Raw genomic sequence first — 20,959 nt, forward strand, 5'->3', positions numbered from 1 at the left:
CTTGCTGCCATTGAATTATTTTTCTTATAGGATTATTATTATTTTGTTTTGTTTTTTATAATGTGGACACAAATCAATTAAGTAAAAGGCATTCACAAATCTGAAACAATTAGGGTGTTACCACTGGAATTTGACAGCTAAGTAGTCTCTTTATGACAGGGCCCTAAGGTCAGGAGTGAAGCAGAACCCAGCTTATGGCTCCATAATGAGTTGATATTATGCTCTGCTGGTGTCAAATCTCAAACTAATTTTTAATTAAAGTACTGCAATCCAGGCAGTCGACATTGTACTTTGGTAGTGTACATTCCCAAACATGTTTTCAGTTAAACTGGCACAAAACACAACGTATGACAAACGCTTGCTGGCTCTTGGTACCTGTCGCCATCCGGACTTGTTTCATTTATCTTTAATAAATGCTCTCCCATCATCCTTACAACAAACTTCCACCACAGACTATGAGAAAATCACTGTAAGTTTATCACAGAGAATCGACTGCAGCTGCTTCAGTGACTGACGGCTGATCTTTAGCTTATTCTGCGGTTGCCTAGCAACGGCATCTCAGAAACATGGAGGGCTGCACTGCTTCTGCGTTATATTTAACACAGGGGCGCCTCCGAAGGCAGCGCGGAGGGGCCACAGCCACCCCTGGAATCTCACCACCCACCCCACATCCGATAGGTCAAGCTCATTCGCTGAAACTCCAATATCCTGGTTTCAGTGAATGCAGCTGCAGTGTCCGAGTGCAAGTGAAGGTAGCATTACATCATGACATGCCCGTGGGCCAAGCCTGTCTGAAAACGTCACAAAAAGGGCAAAAGGCACAATTTGCATGCCTTTAGCAGACAGAGGTGCACAGAGACCTCTCCAGAGTCAGTTTTGCCTCATAAATAAATAAATAAATGCAGCATCAAACAGCAGCAGGATGATTATGAGCTTAACGCACATTTACTCACATGATATGCCAGCACTAACTTGATTAATTACTCATAATTTTGAGCCAAATGAAGGCGGGATCATCTAGGTGCAGTCTATCTCTGTTACTGCTGCTCTTTTCCCCTTACATTTGCATACCACTTATGTGCAATAACTGTTTCAACCTCATCCTCATGTAAATAGTCTTCTTTAAAAAATCAATTAAGTTTATCGTATCTTAAATTATTAGTTGCACAGCTGGATGTTGAATCCATCACAGCTGGATATTACTTTACTGTCTAAATATGGTTACTAAAGTAAGAATATTTTTCTGTTATATCAGGTATTTTTACTATGGAGATTTTTTTTTCTCTCTCCTCATTTTCCTGCAGGATATTTGCAAGAATTACATTATTATAGGTGTGGATGTGCCATAGATGGTGACATCTCCAAGCATTAAAATATGGCAACGTAGCCCGGTACTGATGAAAATACATTATATTGTATCATAAGTTGCTGTAGCTTGGTATATTATCACCACTAATGGCATTTTAGTGCTTTTTTTTTGTTTTTGTTTTTAATTCTTACATAAAATATAATGGCTAGTTTGAACAGTGTCTCGCTAATATCCAAAACTAAGAGGTATATCTATATGTAGTTTATTAACCGTCATACTGACATAGTTTTTCAGCTACTCTTCATACTAACACATCATAATATAATATCTGAAATTCAGTTCTATCTATCTTGCATACATTTTTATTTAAATTTTTTAAAAAAACTAATTTTTTTTATGTTCATTATGATCATGTCTTTACAAATTCCATAATTATTTATGATGGAAACAATCACTTATTAAAAAAAAAAGACTGGACACTAAAACGTCAACTAAATAACCGTCCGGATTTAATAACAACCACCTTCTAATTAGCTAAACAATATTAAAATGAGCTTTTTCAATCTCCAATTTTAGTGAGATTTTATTGTGATCTGGAAATTTCTGGTATTCTGAAAATATAAGGGGAGTGAGTGGGGGGTTGTTTTATTATTTTTTGACATAAAGTACCTGACACTTAAACTTGGGGAACAATTTTAATTATAACAGTTTTCTGGAGGTTTAAATTGCCAGAGTCAAATTGACCCCAAGGATAAAAGATGTCTTTTTAAAAAAAATAACTTTATTTACACAGTGCTGTATACAAAATGGTACAATAGCAGTTACCAACAGCAACAAACAACAACAGATGAAGCACCACGCTCGAGGCAAGGCAGGAAGAAAGTGGATAGATGAAAAGAATAAACAAGGAAAGAAGAGGTAAAGTAAGTTAAACCAAAAAGAAGAAGTTGAAAGTCATTACATAAGGCTTTAGTTTTCACAGCTTGAACATTTGTGCAAAATTCAAGTGTCCAAGTAGGACTTTAAATAGGTTTTAAAGACCATTAAGTTTGGCTTCTCACTGGCAAATTTGCTAGCATGAATATGAAATTTTGCCAATAATGAAATGAGATCAATAATAAACAATTTCTTAACAGGCAAATCATTAATAAAGAAACCAGATAAAATATATTCAGTTTTAAAATTCAGCATAATATCCAATTTTCTGTTTAAAAAAGACTGATATCACACCAAAAAATCTGACTGAATGCACATTCCCAAAACAGATGAGCTAATGTTTCATCAGCATTGTGACAAAATGAACAGAGGGTCAACATTATACTTAACCAGAGCTTAATTAACCCTCCTGTTTTCCTCATTTACGTGCACCAAAAAATATTGCTCCTTCGTCTGAAAAAAATCCAAAAATTCAGCAAAAAATTCCCAAATTTATAAAGAAGAAAGTTCCAAAAGTTTCTTAAAAGTTTCCCTTAAAAGTTTTATTTTAAAAAAAAAATCCCCAAATTTGGCAAGAAATAAAAATTTAAATACTAAAAATTGTAAATATTTTCAAAAAATGAATAAAAATCTTCCCAAAAAATCCTAGAAATATCTAAAGTGATTACAGGTATATCAGTAAAACTTCTAAAATTTTCTTTAACAACATTCACATAAAAATCAATGTGATTTTTATCTGAATATTCTTAAAGAAACATTTTTTTAACATTTCTTTTTTTTTCCACCCAAAAAATTTTCAAAGATTGCCCCAAAAATGTTGAAAATGTGGAAGTTTTCTCTGTGAAAATATATATTTTTTCCAACATTTTCAAACTTTAAAACGGGTCAATTAGACCTGCAGGACGACAGGAGGGTTAATGGATAACACCTGTGTGAGGATAAAAGACGTCAGTCAATGGAGTACTTTTCTTCACAACGTCACCAGCAGCAGTAATCAGTCGGCTTTAGGACCCAGGTGCGCGTCAGCCAGCAGACACCGGTTGATGAGATGCTCCACTCGGCATTTCACATCTGATTTACCCACGAAGAGCGCCCGTTCGTCCGGGACAGAGTAGTCGGAGGCAAACTTAGTGGTCCGTGACGGTGGACAGCCGCACCAGGAGACAGGCGACACCGTTTTTCCGCCGTCCGCGTCACCCCGCACCGTGGCAAGAAGACCCCGTCGCTTGTCTCACCGGCGACAACCATGAGCCAGAGGTTCACCGTCTCCAAGAGCGACGGCGACCGGCGCCCCTCGGACATCCAGGGGGGGGAGGTGAACCAGCTGTTCGAGGGAGACGAGCCCGAGATCAGCGGCGGCGGAGGCGGTGCGGAGGGGGAGGCTGCAGCCGGCGCCGAGGTGGTGGTGGTGCTGAAAGGTAGGAGAGACTCTCACGCCGGCTGGCTTCAGTCATCCCGTTTGTTAGCCACCTGCTATATGCTAACAGGCTGCTGCCACATTGTCTGCGTGTGACTGGAATCTTTAATAACACGCCTAATAACACGGTCTGGTCAATGACAGAGGCACAGCAAAGTGTGCAAATGTCCTTTCAGTTTTCTGCAAAATTCGCATTGTTACAGGTGCATTGCGCAAAAAATGCTGGAAGTTGCATGCAGTGTGTTGACAAACAAGAATGGGATTTGTTTTGCTTTCAGACGAGTAAATATTGCCTACACTGCTGGCATGTGTCCAGACACGTTCATAGCTCAGCAGAACATCACTTTATTTCTCTTATACTAGCCTATATGCTCCTCTGTACCCTGATTTATAGCGGAAATGTGTATTTTTTTCTGTGTAATTCTCCTCACATTCCTCAATTTGGAGTGAGCAGGGAAACTACTTGCTTCCTTGATCTTTAATCTCCTGTTGTCTTCATTCACAGGCACCAAAAAGTATTGTTTCTTTGTCTGAAAAAAATCCCAAAACTCCCCCAAATTCTGAAAATTTGCAAAACCTTCAGCAAGAAAGTTCCAATAATTTCCAAAATCCAGCGACATTTGCCAGATTTTGGTGGATTTTTTTGTGAATATTCTTAAGAAGCATTTTTTAAAACATTTTTTTCCCACCAGAAAGTGTTCAAAATTTTCTGAAAATGTGGACGTTAGAAGTTACACTGTGAAAATCTATTTTTATCCCCACATTTTCAAATGTTAAAACGAGTCAGTTTGACCTGCAGGACAACATGAGGGTTAAAGGATAATGTCAATGTCAGGTGCACTCCAGCCATATGCCATGGCTTTATTTTATTTTTTCTCTGTGCCTCTTCTGTGGCCCAGGTTTGTATTTATTTAGGTTGTAAAATACATGGCAGCAAAGGGAATAAAAGAAAGTCATTCAGACGTTGGTATTTTTAATCTCTACTTCCCTCCGAGTAGCCCTCTGCCCCGTCTCAGGAGAACCGGTGTGCCATTGTGGTTCAATCCTGCCACCAGCTCACGTGATTGAAATAATCAAAGTCCTGCCACTCATTGTGTGAATCGAAAGCAGCAGCGCAGAACAAATGGCCCCTGAAATTCCCATTGGTGCACGAGTGGGAGCCTTTTACCATTAGCAATGATTAGCATTAGGTAAAAGTGCAATCATTCAGGTCCTGCCAAGTGCAAATAAAGATTAATCTGCAAATGAATCAATACGTTTCGTACTGTGTTTAACCGTTGAAGACTGCTACATTCATGACATTTCATATTAATTGGCCACACGCCCAAGATTCTCTGTGAATGCTTTTACTGAGGTTCTCTGAGTGTTGCAGCTGTTGGTAGGCGCTGATTGGATCCAGCTTTGTTGAGGCAACATGTGTTAACCCTGGTGTCGTCCTGCGGGTCAAATTGACCCGTTTTAAAGTTTAAAAAAGTGAAAAAAAAAATTTTCACAGTGAAACTTCTGATGTCCACATTTTAAACATTTTTGGGGAAATTTTTGAATTTTTTTTTAGTGGAAATAAATGTTGAAAAAAATGTTTCTTTAAGAACATTCACAAGAAATCAACCAAAATCCAGCAAATTTTGCTGGATTTTGGTTGATTTATTTTTTTTTTGTGAATGTTCTTAAAGAAAATATTAGAAGTTTTACTGATATATATGTAATCACTTTAGATATTTTTAGTTTTTTTTTTTTTTTGAAGATTTTTACAAATTTTTAGAAACTACTTACATGGATTTTCTTGCCAAATTTGGGGGATTTTTTATTTTTTTTTAAAAATAAAACTTTTAAGGGACATTTTTAAGGAATTACTTGAATTTTCTTCCTGAAGGTTTTGCAAATTTTCAGAAATTTAGGGATTTTTTTTGCAGATTTTTTTGAATTTTTTCAGACAGTGAAACAATATTTTTTGGTGCTCGTAAATGAGGACAACAGGAGGGTTAATAGGTAAATATTATAATAAACAGTCATTTTGCTCTCTTTTTAGGTCAGACGTTCTATCAAAGCTCTCAGTCCTTACACTTTATGGTGCACATCTATCATTTTCACAGGACATACTAGCTGTTTTTTCCCTTGTGTTATTATCATTCCTGGTGCACCAAGGTTCGGTAATGACAGATTTCCACTGATAAACCAGCTGGCAGCTGAGAAGAGGAATAAAAGCTTTTGATTACCAGGCCAGCACTCTCTTTCATTGCTACAAGTGGCTACAGAAAAAGCCTCGGAGGTTTCAAAACATGCCACAGACTGCTCCTGAGCAAAGGGAATTAATATAGAAAGGCCTCCTCAGCGTTTCTCCGCTGAAATGCCCGAGTGTGCATCAATCATTCCTCTGGACAGAAAGATGGCAGCGCTACTTGGTAGGAACAAATCTCAGCATCTCCTTACATTCCCCTTAAGAGCCGGGGAACGCTTTATTGGAGGGCTTTCCCGCATGTACGCTGTGCCTTGTGGAGACCGATGTCTGCGCATCTATTTTTCCGGTTGCCATGGCGACGCAGTACAGTTTCACCATAGTTGTCTCGCAAATGGTCTTGCAGTGAGGTGGAAAACACTTCGGACTGAACAAGTACCATTATGAAACCAACCTTTTTTTTCCTATTCTTTTTTGATTTTGTGTGGCTAAAAATTGCAGTAGAGCTAAGAGATAAATTGCAGATGAATGTTGGGTTTTTACGTACGTATGTTTGAGGGAAATGTTGCAGATAGATAACTGTGGATAGGAAATTTCTTAATTCAACTGCAGAAGTACTTCTAAGGGCTTCTGCCAACACTTATGCTGATTAACAGTAGTCTGTTTTTGATTCGTTGTTTTGATCAGTGCAATCTTACTTACTTCAAGATTTTTTTTTTTTGCGTGATTTGGCCTTTTTTCTTTAAAGATGACTCGCATATTTCTTAAAATCTACTAATTGCTGCGGCTCTTGTACATAATAATCAGTTCAGCAGTTTAGATGTGCAGACATTTTGCCATATTGTGTGTGTGTGTAAGAGAGCTAATTTGGCTGATACAGAAGGTTTGTGGACATGTAATTCATATTTTAAGAGGTGTGCCTGATTTATTGTGCAGGTTTGAATCTGTCGATATTATTATACCGTTGCTGGCATTTCTCGACACATTATAATTCCAGTTTCCACCAAAGCTCCTATTCTTATTTTAGCTGACGGATCAGAGCAGTATCTAAAGTCTTCCCCCTTGGCCTGGGCCCAGGATCCTGTTTCTATTGATCCAGAGAGAAGTGTGAGCTCTGGCGGCTCAGCCAGTCGGTGTGGCTGATGACGACTAGCTGCAGCAGGAAGGAAGGAAGGAAGGCCTTCGTCTGGCTGCCAAGTGCCCTCGCTGCCCTTGACCTTGCAGCGGTGGGAAGAGATATATCTTAGTTAGATCTGTTGGGCTCAGTGGAACGGGCTGCAGATGGGTTTTTGGATGGGCTGGGATTTTCTCAGCAGTCGGCAAAGCGGAGAGGCTTTGAAGCTTGCATGTTGTTCAGAAATCCCACTTTTGCGGTGAAGGTTCTTCAAAATCACAGTTGAAGGATTGATAAAATGACACTTCTAGGGGGTAAAGAAGTGCCCTTGGTCAAGGTGTAGCGCCTTGTTGTGGAAAATATTTGCAATTAAAATTATTTAATACAATTATTTGAACCTGTATTCATGGACTTTGATTATTGTATTACTGATAAACATAAAATAAATTATGAAAGAAGAAATAAAAGCTTTTAATAAAGTTGATAACCATTTGTGAAGAATTCCTTCTTAACACAGAAAAGGCAGAAAGAGCATTCATCTAAAGTTGTGTTTCACCTGATGTGGCTAATACTGAGTCCCTTTGTAGCTCAGTTTGCTCTCAATCACTTCCTAGAGGCATTTTATGCACATTAATTGCAAAATTTTAAAATAATTTTTGCTCTGTAGCTACCAAGGAGCATGTTATGATCCCTAAAAACTACTTACTGTGTGATTACATTGCAAATCAAACATTTTTTTTGTAGGAGGACTAATTTTGAGCCATTTTTTTAAACTGATAATCGGCATCCTTGTCAACTGACATTCAGTAAATTAATAACATGCAACAAACTCAGTGGACATCATTCTGTGTTCCCAAAGATGGCACCTGTTCACATGATGCATGGACCAAAAATAGCTGTAGTGAGAAGGTGTTTCTGAAGCTACCAGAGTTGCAGTTCAGGCAGACCATAAATCTTTTTTTTTTTTTTAAATAAACTATCGTTTTGAACCGTCTGCTCCTATTGTTTTGTTTCCCCTTAGAAAGCCTGTTTTGACTGTAAATGATGTCGGTAACAGCTGCGAGGGTAAAGTTTTGGACCATTAATCCAAAACAATTAGCTGAAAGATGTTAAGCACTCTCTGGAGTGTTTACAGCAGAGTCAGGGGAAAACAGCAGACTTGAGTGATAATTATCTGGGAGTTTGTCACTGGGGCCCGACTGATATGGATTTTTTGAGGGCGATTCCGATATTTGGCAGAAAAACTACAGATTACTGATTAATTTAAAAAAGATATAATGAATAACAACTTCTTTTTTTGGTCCCTTAATGCTTATGACAACAAAGATATGAATTACAGACATTTTACTGTTTTACAATACTTTGTCCTTTAGTGTATATTTAACTTTACAACAGAGAGGACTTTTCAAGTCTAAAAACATGAAACAAAGCACTAAACCTCTGGGAAATTATATAACCTTTAAAAAGTCAATCTATAAATGAAAATACATCTGGTCTGGTACTTCTTGTTGCTGCAAATTAGAGGCAGATTATCGTACAGGTGAAGTTACTGTAAAACATTTTGTCTGCAGCCCTCTGATGTCCTTTAACGTTAAATGACATTTTTTCTACTCCATTATTTCTTTACCATGAAGTCAGGACTCATATGAACCAAAATAAAACCAGAGACCCTCTGCACACTCCTCAGTCTTGACTCTTGAGGTCTCCAGCCAAGCTGCAGTTGTTGTTTGTGTATAAACGTGTTTGTGTACTCATCACGGATGAGCTACATTAATGTACTAACAGCAGCTATTGTAGCAGAAGAGCTTAGAACCAAAAACACAGACGTTTGACGTTAATAAGCGTAACTCAATTTGTCCTCAGCGTTTTGGTCCATGAGCAGAGGGGCCGACTTGGCTGAGGTTTGCTCTGTGTTGGGGTGTTTTGTTTCCCTCTAGGCAAATGCAGTCCAGAAGAGAATGACACAGTATGAGAGCACAGTGAAAAACAGCCGTAATCACAAAACAACACACTCCAGTAACCACATAGCAAAAACACAGATTGGTATTTTTCCTCCCCCTGAGCTGGTGGCCCATCTCTACACAAGACATGAAGGTGTGTGTGTCTGTTTGTGTCATCACTTTGTGAAGTGCTTTTTGAATCAATGTGCAGAACTGTCTATGTATGCATCAAAGAACAGTTCCACAACGTACGTGTGTTATTTCCAGTGCACTTCCTCTCACTTTAATTTACACGGTATTCCTCTGTTTTCAGCTTGCTGTTGTGTCATCATGTTTATTCTGGCCTTTTTCCATGAAATGATGAGCAGAGCAGACCTGGCTTGCATTATTAAAGGGAAGGTCAGCAATATTCAGTATTTTTCCTTTTGTCAACAAAACAAAAAATGTTCTAGTCCACCTCTCGGTATTGTCTGACTTTTTCCAGCTTGTCTGCGTCTCTGAGCTCCAAGCAGAAGACATAAATCAGTATAAATGGGCTGCAAATATACAGTTTGATAGAAAAATTAATGATTTGTTGGTGATCCGACTGTAGAAATGTACATCTTGTACTGGGTGCTGAGGGGTAGAGGAGGCTTATTAGAATATTTCTTAAAATATCTGGGCAGTATAGTTTTGTATTTGGTGGGGATTATTTTAGGCAACAGGACTTAAAATCTACTGCAGTGCCTGTGTTCATACTGTAGCAGCGAGGAAACATGTCACTGTGCAAAGGTGTGGCTGGTTGGTTTATATTTAACAGTGGAGGTCTATGGCACAGAAAACAAAGACTACCTGTTTGGAGCAAAAATTCATTCTTGATGTTGGCCTTTTCATAGCATCATTCTTCATAAAGAAAAAAACCCAGAACAGCAGCAGCCTTATCCTTGACAATACTTTATTATTAATATTGTTGATGTTCACTCAAATTTGACTGAACTCCTTATCTAGCAGTGGCTGCCAGCGATTGTTCCTCTGTGATAATGGACTGTTGGCTGACCGGGATTGTTTGTTTGTGTGTTTATTCAGGCTTTTCTGGTCCTGTGCTGTAATGAATGCTGTGTAAATAATAGACAACCTGTTTAATATAGAGGGGCAGTCCGATGGTGAACACAGATAGTGAGGCACAAAGGCCTATTGTGGATGACTGCTATTCCAGGCTTAATATAGTGGGGTGGCTGTTTTAGTCTCTTCTGAGAAAGGGACACTGCGGCCACCTGATTAGAATTTTATGTAGTTTTTTTTAAAACCCTCCTGTGTAACAACATGTCTTGTCATGAAGTTTGGCTATATTAATTTTATTTATGTCTTTGACCTTTATTTAACCAGGTAAAAATGTTTGAAAACCAGTTCTCATTCACCAACATAACCTGGAGAGAGACCCGAGTAGGAATAAATATAGCAAAAATGTTAGGAAGTTTCTTCTCTAGTGGAGTCCTAACTGCTCTCAGTAACATTCAGAGTTGTCTCCTTCAAGTCAAATTCTTTATTTGTAGCAGGTTAATCAATATGCACAGGACAGAGTCTCTGAGCAAACCATTAAAGACCATAAGGTGTACACAAGTTTTATCGGCATGTTCGCATCATGAAAAATACTGGGGTGCCAAGATGGGGACAGGAAGCTTGAGCTATAGTTGAACTCAGTAGGTGTTATTTACTAGGTTAACGTTATTTCTTTTACACCAACAAAGTAAAGATGGTTTTTGCCTTAGCTGACATGTTTCAACTGCAACTGCAGTCTTCTTCAGAGCGTCCTCTGACGTGTGCTGACGTGTCCTTTTTTATCATGTGACCAGTCTGACAGATCTGTCAGAATCTGTCAGATAGGCCACGCCCCCCGCCGTCCGGTGCTCTCTGGAGGATGGAGTCCCAGGTATTAGAGGGTGTAGCTCCTCCTCCCGCTTCCTGATCTCGATGGCTTCCTTGATCCATCGTTTATGTTTGTTGGTCTCCGATGTTACAATCCTCCCCCTGTCACAGTCCATGATATGATTATTTCTTTTGCAGTGATCCCTGATGGCTGATTTTTTTGTTTTCTTGTTCAGCTTTTTCTTTTTGTGTTCTTGTGAGTCGTCCAGTTGTTTCCTTTTCACATTCTGTCTGGTGTTCTTTTTGTCTTGTGTTGAATGATCTGCCTGTTTCTCCAATGTATGTTTTCTCGCAAGATTTGCACGGAATTTCATAAATGATATTGCGTTTCTTGTCCGGTTCTATTTTGTCTTTGGGATGGACTAATAGCTGCCGGAGTTTTGTATGTGGTTTTACTGCTGTGTTGATGTGTTTTTTCATTATGCGCTGTATGGGTTCTGTTATCCCACGGATATATGGGATGGTGATTGTGTCTTTGTTTTTATTGTCCGGTTGTTGTGCGCGTTTTGTTTATGTTTTCTTTTGTTTCTTTACTTTGTTTTTAGCTTGTTGTTTTCCTTTGTTGATGGCCCATATCGGGTATTGGCAGTGTATGAGTGCGTTCTTGATGTGTTTTTCCTCCTCCTGTCTGTCTTTATCATCTGTTATGATGCTGGTCTGTTCATAAAGTGTTCTATCTACTGATAGTTTGTGAGCTGTGGATGTTCTGATGTCCAGAGGAGGTTCTGGTCTGTTCATAAAGTGTTCTATCTACTGATAGTTTGTGAGCTGTGGATGTTCTGATGTCCAGAGGAGGTTCTGGTCTGTTCATAAAGTGTTCTATCTACTGATAGTTTGTGAGCTGTGGATGTTCTGATGTCCAGAGGAGGTTCTGGTCTGTTCATAAAGTGTTCTAACTACTGATAGTTTGTGAGCTGTGGATGTTCTGATGTCCAGAGGAGGTTCTGGTCTGTTCATAGGGTTCTAACTACTGATAGTTTGTGAGCTGTGGGTATGAGGTGGTTGTAAGCTTCCTGGGTTATTTTATTGGTTTTTAATAGTGGCTTGAGCAGAGTTTTTAGTGTCCTTTTCTTTTGTTCTGTGGGGTCTTTTTTGAGTATTTTGTATGTGTTCCTGTCCTGTAGCATGTTGGTTAGCTGTTGTTCGTATGTGTCCGTGTCCATGATGACTGTGGTTCGTCCTTTATCGGCCGGCAGGATGGTGATGCTGTTGTCCTGTTTGAGTGATTTTATTGCTTTTGTTTCTTGCTTGGTGATGTTACTGTGTGGAAGTTTTGCCGATTTTAAAATGCCTGCTATTGCGTTTCAGAGTTCCGATTTGTGTCCCTGATCCTGTAATTTCTGGCATGCTAATTCTGCTGCTAGTATGAATTCTTCGTGTGGTATTGTGGTGGGTGTGATGGCGAAATTGAGGCCTCTTGTCAAAACTGTTTGTTCATGTTCCGTGAGGGTGTGTTGTGATAAGTTTTGTACCCACTTGTGTGTGTGTGTGTGTGTGTGTGTGTGTGTGTGTGTGTGTGTGTGTGTGTGTGTGTGTGTGTGTGTGTGTGTGTGTGTGTGTGTGTGTGTGTGTGTGTGTGTGTGTGTGTGTGTGTGTGTGTGTGTGTGTGTGTGTGTGTGTGTGTGTGTGTGTGTGTTTCTCTGAGTTTGCTCAGTTTTTGGATGTGGCGATTTTTCGTTGTAATGAATTCTTCTTTGTGTGTGTGTTTTAAATGTGAATTTATTTCTTTGTGCATGTCTGGCTCCGAAGTGAGTTCATTTGAATAATCCTGTATAAGTGTGTTGATTTTTTTCCAGTTTATTTACCGTAGTCCTTATTCTGTCTCTGAGGATAAGGACTACGGTTTCAACTGCAGTCTTCTTCAGAGCATCATCTGACGTGTGCTGATGTGTCCTTCTTTATCAGGTGGCCGGTCTGACAGATTCTGACAGATCTGACAGTTGAAACATGTCAGCTAAGGTAAAACCATCTTTACTTTGATTTGTCGTAAAAGAAATAGCGTTAACCTATGATAGTCAACGACAAAATTAACATAATCCAAATAGGTGTTATTTCCTCTTCGAACCAGTTTCTGCTGGTTTTGGGTAGACAACGCCAGACAGAACTGTCTGGAAATACTTCTTCACAAGTCCAGTATAGCACAGAGCAATGCATGAAATGATAATAAGAATACATTTACATTTTTATAACAAAAAAATACATATATACACAATATACATAGAACAGAAATGCACAGAAACATTGTTATAACTCTGTTATGTATACTACCTCATATCCACGCACCCCGTGTAATACAATCATCCCAAAATGTGCAGCATACTTTTTTATAGTGCAATAAATAAATTTTCTTTACAATTCTGATATATTTTTTAAGATATTTATCATTCATGACATTTATATTGTATATTTATAAATAGACTGTTTTCACTTATACATCAGCTAAACTCCTCCTCCTACTGCCTGGATATTTTGCCTACAAGGTTTCTCAAAAAAGTTTCCCAGGTACTGCTGACAGATCTTTTATGGATTGTGAACTTGTGTCTTACGTCAGGCATCTTTCCTCAGGCTGTAAAAACTGCTGTAATTAAGCCACTTCTAAAAAAGAGCAACCTCGACAAGTCACAAATGAACAGCTACAGACCAATCTCTAATCTCCCATTTTTAACTAAGATCATTGAAAAAGCAGTTTTTCAACAGCTAAACAATTACCTAACACTTTCCTAGCACCTACAGGTGCTAGGAAAGTGTATTGAACAGATAAATGAGTGGCTGTGTCAGAACTTTCTTCAGCTAAATAAAGACAAAACTGAGGTAATGGTTTTTGGAGCCAAGGAGGGGCAATTAAAAGTGAGCTTAGAGCTTCAGTCTCTACAGCTAAAAACCACAGACCAGGCCAGAAATCTGGGTGTGGTGATGGACTCAGAACTCAGCTTTGAAAAACACATCAAAGCAATTACAAAGTCGGCTTATTATCATTTAAAAAATATCTCAAGAATTAAAGGACTGATGTCTCAGCAGGACCTGGAAAAGCTCGTCCATGCGTTCATCTTCTATTGGCTTGATTACTGTAACAGTATCTTTACAGGTTTACCCCAAAAAACACTCAGACAACTGCAGCTGATCCAAAACTCTGCTGCTCGAGTCCTCACCAAGACCAAGAAAGTAGATCACATCACTCCAGTTCTGAAGTCTTTACACTGGCTTCCTGTCACCCAGAGGGTAGATTTTAAAGTCCTGCTGCTGGTCTACAAAGCTTTAAATGGTTTAGGACCAAAATACATCAGAGACCTCCTGACTCAGTATAAACCAACCAGACCACTCAGGTCATCTGGATCAGGTCTTTTATTAGTTCCCAGAGTGAAAACCAAACATGGAGAAGCTGCATTCAGCTTCTATGCTCCGTATATTTGGAACAAACTCCCAGAAAACTGTAGATCAGCTGAAACTCTCAGCACATTCAAGTCCATTCTGAAGACTTACCTGTTCTCAGCTGCTTTTGACTAAGTTCTTCTAACAGTTATTTTAAATCTTATTTCATGACAAACTCTGCAGTGTAACTTTTAAAATGTCCTTGCTTCCCAACTTCTGTTTTTGATTCTTTTACTCTTCTGCATCCTTAAATTTTAATGATTTTATAAATGTGTTTTCTTTCTTTTTATAATTGTTTTCATCTGCTGTTTTAATGTCCTTGTGAAGCACTTTGATTCGCCTTGTTGTTGAAATGTGCTATATAAATAAATGTGATTTTTAAGACTTATCTTGCTATGTTTGCACTGAAAAGGCGAAGCTCTCAAATCTCGTTGTACACTGTGTAATGACAATAAAGCACATTCTATTCCATTCCATTCTATTAGAACTGAGTGAATGACACTAGCTAGAAGAGAAGGGAGAAGCAGCGTGTGTGTATATGAGTACACTACTGTTCAAAACTTCGGGGTCACTTAGAAAAGTCCTTATTTTTTTTTTAAAGAAAATCATTTTTTTCATTGAAGATAATAGCTTAATCAGAAATCCAGTCTAGACATTGTTAATGTGGTAAATGACTATTGTAGCTGGAAACAGCTGATTTTTAATGGAATATCTCCATAGAGGTACAGAGGAACATTTCCAGCAACCATCACTCCTGTGTTCTAATGCTACATTGTGTTAGCTAATGGTGTTGAAAGGCTCATTGATGATTAGAAAACCTTTGTGCACTTATGTTAGCACATGGATAAAAGTGTGAGTTTTCATGAAGAACATGAAATTGCCTGGGTGACCCCAAACTTTAGCACGGTAGTGTATGTGTGCACATGAGAGTGGGAGTGTGATTGAAGAAGAATTTATGACATGAAAGAGATTGAGTGTCTGTGTATGCATGTAAGTCTGGTCCAGAGGTGATCAACAGGAGCAAGAATCAACTATGAGCTGATGGAGTTTCTGCTTGAAGTAGACAGTGGCATTAAAACAGTGAGTTTAAGGGTGTTTTAATGTATTTTTTTTTTAACTTCGCATTGCACTTACTGTTATTGGTATCGGTTTCCAAAGTGAATTCACAGAGAGCAAGCGTCTGTCAGTAATTTATTGTAATTAACTTTATGTATTCATGTCATTTGAGGACTATAACTTTATAGAAGGATCTCTCATCTCACCCAGCAGTGATACAAGGGAATGAAACGGGAATACAACAGCCTTAAAACAGTACCAGCTCTCATTAAGAAGTTCCATCTAAGCGTTTTATCTTTTTTTCCTTCCTTGCAGACACAAAGGTTTCTAACTGACAAGCGGTAGAGTAAAAAACGAGTGTGAAACTTAAGGATGAGCGAAAGAGATAAGCCCCTCCAGAGGAAGACGGCATCTTTGATCTAATGGTCTCTACACACCAAGTTTAAACTGGCCTTCTGACCTGCACACTGAGAGGAACATGAGACACTCACCCTTGAACATAGTACGTAGTTGATGCGTAGAATGGCAAATACAAACCTGAGAATTACATGCATGGAAACCATGTAGGAGGTTGACTGCTAGATGTGAGTGTTTTTGGATAGCTGTTAAAATTTCTTTATAATCCCCCCCCCCAAAAAAACAATGATCTAAACCCAGCTCATGTTTTCTGTTTGTGAATGAACATTCCAGCACTTTGTAAATTCTGTTTCACAATGATTAGAAGAGCTGACATGAAAGTAACTTCACAAACCAGTTATTCCTGTGTTTAGTGTTTATACACTACCAGTCAAAAGTCTGGACACACCTCTCATTTAATGTTTTTTCTTTATTTTCATGACTATTTACTTTGTAGATTCTCACTGAATGCATCAAAACTATGAATGAACACAGGGAATTATGTAGTATGGTAGATGACAGAAGAATACATTCCCTAGTCAAGAAAAAAACCCTTCACAACAGTTGGCCAGATCAAGAACACTCTCCAGGAAGTAGGCGTATCTGTCAAAGTCAACGATTAAGAGAAGACTTCACTAGAGTGAATACAGAAGGTTCACTACATGTTATAAACCATTGGTGAGCCTCAGAAACAGGAAGGTCAGATTAGAGTTTGCCAGAAAATGTAAAAAAGAGCCTGTGCAGTTCTGGAACAACATCCTGTGGACAGATGCGACAAAGATCAGCTTGTACCAGAATGATGGGAAGAGAAGAGTCTGGAGAAGAGAAGGAGCTGCTCACGATTCAAAGCAAACCAGCTCATCAGTGAAGCATGGTGGTGGTAGTGTCATGTTAATGTTGAGGGCATGTACACAACTTTTAACAAAAAGAGATTATGGAGCAATGAATTCACCATTGGAAGCCTTCCTCCTTTTTGTGTGTTTTATGTTATGTAGATTGCCATTCACTGCCAGCTAATTAGCTGATTTTTTTCACTTAACTGATTCATAGTTTGATCTTTAAAATATCAGAAAATCATATTAAATATAGGTCATAGTTTGTGGCATCCTCAACAATCATTAGCAGTCCAAAAATTATATTCAGTTTGCACTTTTATTCAACAGAGAACATACAGATAAAGAAATGCTCTTATTAGAGAAGCCGGAATTTTACTGAATATTTTTATGTCGAATATTTGTTTATACCATCAGTCTTTTCAGTTTTACCTATGCTTCTTTGAAAATCCATATATCAGAGTGATAATTGTCAGAGCTTTTTGTAGCAGCAAAGTGTTACTAGTTGTTTATAGCCACCTCTCTAACGCTGCCTATAGAGATAGTTGTATAATGTTTTATCTGTTCCTGTTGTTTATGTGGATGTAGAGAATCAGTCATGGATGCAAAATAATAAACTCAAAGCCAGCTATAATTATAGGCTACTGCAATGTGTCATTATCATAGAACTCATGGCAGCTTAATTAGATTAAATTATATATGAAAATAATTTTACATAAGGCCAAGCAGGAGATTATTTAAGGTCCTCTTCTCGTCAAAAGTGACCTGCTTCATGCTTTCAGCGACGTGCTCAGTGGACTGACTTCACCATCCACAACAACCCATGTGCCTGTGTTTGTGTGCGATTGTTTATGTGCTATACCCATGGTGGAGATGGTAAATAGTTTGTTTTCATAGCACCTGATTCCTCCATTTATCCCAGGTATCTCAGTTTTACTGCCTTTGCTGACTAATATCTGTGTCCCAGTGCTGCGCTGTATCTGAAGTCATCTTGGTTTTGGTTACGGTTGAATATTGGCAACAGCAGCTGACGGTAATGAAACAAAAATGAAGAAACGTAGTTATATCACTTCAGTGATATGAAAATGGTTAGATCCACAGAGTACAACATTCAATAAACACTGCACAGATGTAAACCACATTTGAACAAAGAAAGGACGACCCATATTTCCAGTGTTTTTTTTGAAGAAAGGAAACATTTTCACACTCATCCTGTTGGGAAAACTTCCCAGATATAATAAATCTGCAAAAACTGCTTTGTTTGGTGATGATTTCAATGAAGTTTATTCAGAAAGGAAGGCTGTGTTTTCAGTGTTGACAAAAATAAAAAATAAAAATCTGCTTTAGGGTTGCTTTCATGGTTCATTTAATAGTCATCGTGAATTTGTTGCGCTTGTGTTAATGTAGGCCTGCATTTTAAAATATAAATATTAGTGTCTACATGTCAGAGTCTAAAGATTGTCATTACATTTGTGTATATATTTTTATTTAATTTTACCCTTTATTGACAGTTTGAATGCATTTGAATACACTGTGATGCCTAGAAGTAAGACCAATGAAACATTACTTATGGATTACATTTTTTTTTTTTGAAAATAAATTACAAATATTTAATTTGATGTATGCCTTTTTTTCTTCTGGTGTACTGCAGATGCACCAAACCATGACCCCAAAACCGAGGTGCATACTGATCCATAAATTTTGTATTACTTTTAGTTCTGCTCTTTTTGTGGTTAAGGAGCTGAACCACTGAAAAAACTAGAAGACTGAAACTTATCTTTTTGCCGCCATATAACGCTAAACACATTGAACTCTTTATTATAGGTGCTATAGGTTTAATTTGCTGTTCTGTGAGTTTTTGAGTCAGCAACCATCACACTCTGTAAGGATGTTTGAGTTGAGCAGGCCAATTCTTTTAGTTAAAAAGTCTCACTAAGAAGACGGTTAAAGGTTGCTGTCACGCAATATTGTTTGTACCCAATTACATTTCCTGCCCTGTTTAGTGTGGACTGGTTAGTGTTTCCTGTTGATTAGTGTTTGCTTTGGGAGACATAACCACCCCTCACTTTGAACAGAGAAGCTCCTGGCTCCAAACAGAAAAATTGACCACCATTAGGTGACATAACACCTCCCTTCGTTCATCTTTACAGTGGCTATAAAATGTATTCGTCCCCTTTGGAAGATTTCCATTTTATTGCTATTCCACATTGAATCATTGTCACTGAATGTCCCTTGGAGTACAGTTAAATCCATGGATTAAGAAATGGAAACATGCATACATCTGCATGTGACTGTGCAATAAAGAGATTAGTGAGAGAGGCCACAAAGACACCTATGACTCCTCTGAAGGAGCACTGTCATACAGCAACTTGCCCACTCTTCACCAGTCAAAGTTTTATGGGAGAGTAGCAAAGAGAAAGCCACTGTTGAAAAAAGCTCTGAGTAAATCTCGACTGGAGTTCACTAGAAGACATGTGGGAGACTGTAAATTCAACTTGAAAAGGGTTTTTAGTCTAAGAACACCAAAATGTATGTTTTTAAAAAAAAAAAAAAAAAAACTCAATCCAATTGAAAATTTGCAGCTACATTTAAAAAAAGAAGTGTTCAGTCACGATCCCCGTGCAACCCAACAGAGCTTAATCAGTTCTGCAAACAAGAATAGGATAAAATTGCAGTGTCTAGATATGCAAGGCTGATTGAGAGCCATCCATACAGGCTCAATGCTGTAATTGTGGCCAAAGGTCCATCTAGTAAATACTGACTTGAACAGGGTGAATACATTTGCACTTATTTGTACATTTTATATTTTTAGAAATCTGTTTTTACTTTGACATGAGCCCTTTTTTTTGTAAATTCTTGCCAGAAAAGCCAAATCATAACACAAGCACAATTTAATGTTGAAAAGCAATACAAAGGGAATGCAATAAAAGAGAAACATTTCTGCAGGGGATGAATGTTTTGTATAGGGACTATATATCAGGAATCACATTTAGGTTCAGTGCTCTTATGTAAAACTAGAAACTAGCTTTAATGTACCTATATTGAAAATACAGGAACCACAGAAGAAACTCAAAGCAACAAAAGTCAGAACACCTTTCACTACTAAGGCTGAGCTTTGTTTTTGCAATACTTTGTATGTCCACCTTTATATACACTACAGAGATATACATACATTTTTCCAGCTGCTTTAGTGGAAAAGTTGCATTGCACTGATTTTCTCTTTAAAATACTCCAAAAGTGTTCTGTTGAATTCAAGTCAGGCGAACCATTTGGCAATACACTGGTTTTCACTTTTGTTATTCTTTAAACTCTGGCCTGATTCTGGCAGTGTGAGGTGGAGTGTCATCTGATTGTTGCTGGAATGTTCCTCTTCTGCCAAGCTTCTTGAGGCTGTAAGGTATCTTGTCAGCCAATATTTTGTATCCAAGTGCATTGTGCCATCTATAAATATCATTTCCCCAACACTTTTTGCACAAGCGCAGCCTCATGTCATCACATCTGTGCTTCACTGGTCCGGGATGAGGTAGTCCTGGTTCATGCCAAGCATGCAGGCCCCTATTGGAGTAAAAAAAATATACTTTGGTCTTTTTGGACCCAAGAATGTTCCACTAGTATTCATCAGGCTTGTTAGATCTTCTTTAATCATGCAGTTTTTTCCCAAGACCATGCAAAGGTTTTTTCTTGACCCCTGTTCATTGAGGTCGACTATGCAGTGTCCTTCTCGCTGTCTGAGCTGTCACACCAATCCTGATTTCCACTGATAAAGTTTCAAGCACTTTGATGTCTGTTTATCAGAACTAGATTGTAGCACGCTGTCTGCGGCGTCATTTTAGGACGACGACCACTGCAGCTCTGATTAACGATGCTGTGGCTTGTCCTGATCCTCTTGATTACTGCTGCCACTGTGTTTTGACTGATTTTTTTAATTTACCACTGATCTTCCTGAATCATTTCCCACCTTTGACGTAGAGTCTGAAGATAAACACAGAACTTGGGTCCAGATTTGACTGATTGGAAGTCACGGATGTACACAATGTTGTTTCAGTGATCGAAGGTTTTCTAATTGTGTGTCAGTGATCATAGCTATATTCACTTTAGTTGCATAACATTTTGACTTTGGAGCCTGTATTTTCCATGTAGTCTTTCTGAAGTATTTGTTTTTCATTGTTAATAAAGGAAAATACTCTATTTGTTACCTTAGAAAAAATAGTCATTGGACGGTGATACAAACTTTAATTGATTGACATTTAGGTAATACTACATATCGGTGTATTCAGTTCTGCTGTATACTGTATCGTACGTTTCTGTGGACCGAGGAAACATCTTTAACCTTTCGCTTACCTTTCTTTGTCTCCTTGCATATCTATCCTCCTGCACTAATGCCATTAAATGGCAGAAATTTTCTCCTTCAGAGGAGCCATTGATTTGTAATCTCGGTAGCCATTAAATGCCATAGCTTCTGAGACATCACTCACCTTCTTATTCCTTTTTCTGTCAGAGGACAAACC

General features: G+C 38.3%; 1 protein-coding gene across 2 annotated transcripts in view; it reads left to right on the forward strand.

Annotated features, from left to right (window-relative positions):
• Nucleotides 1-3,307: 3,307 nt before the first annotated feature.
• slc12a5a (solute carrier family 12 member 5a) overlaps nt 3,308-20,959 on the forward strand; it is a 183,486-nt gene continuing 165,834 nt past the window's right edge. For both annotated transcript variants that reach the window (XM_023293988.3, XM_023293989.3), the window contains exon 1: nt 3,308-3,663. In XM_023293988.3, coding sequence (XP_023149756.2) covers nt 3,492-3,663 — 172 coding nt within the window. In that variant the 5' untranslated portion in view covers nt 3,308-3,491. The remainder of the gene's footprint in view (nt 3,664-20,959) is intronic.

This window comes from Amphiprion ocellaris, chromosome 5 (assembly GCF_022539595.1).
Source record: "Amphiprion ocellaris isolate individual 3 ecotype Okinawa chromosome 5, ASM2253959v1, whole genome shotgun sequence".
Taxonomy (NCBI): Eukaryota; Metazoa; Chordata; class Actinopteri; family Pomacentridae; genus Amphiprion; species Amphiprion ocellaris.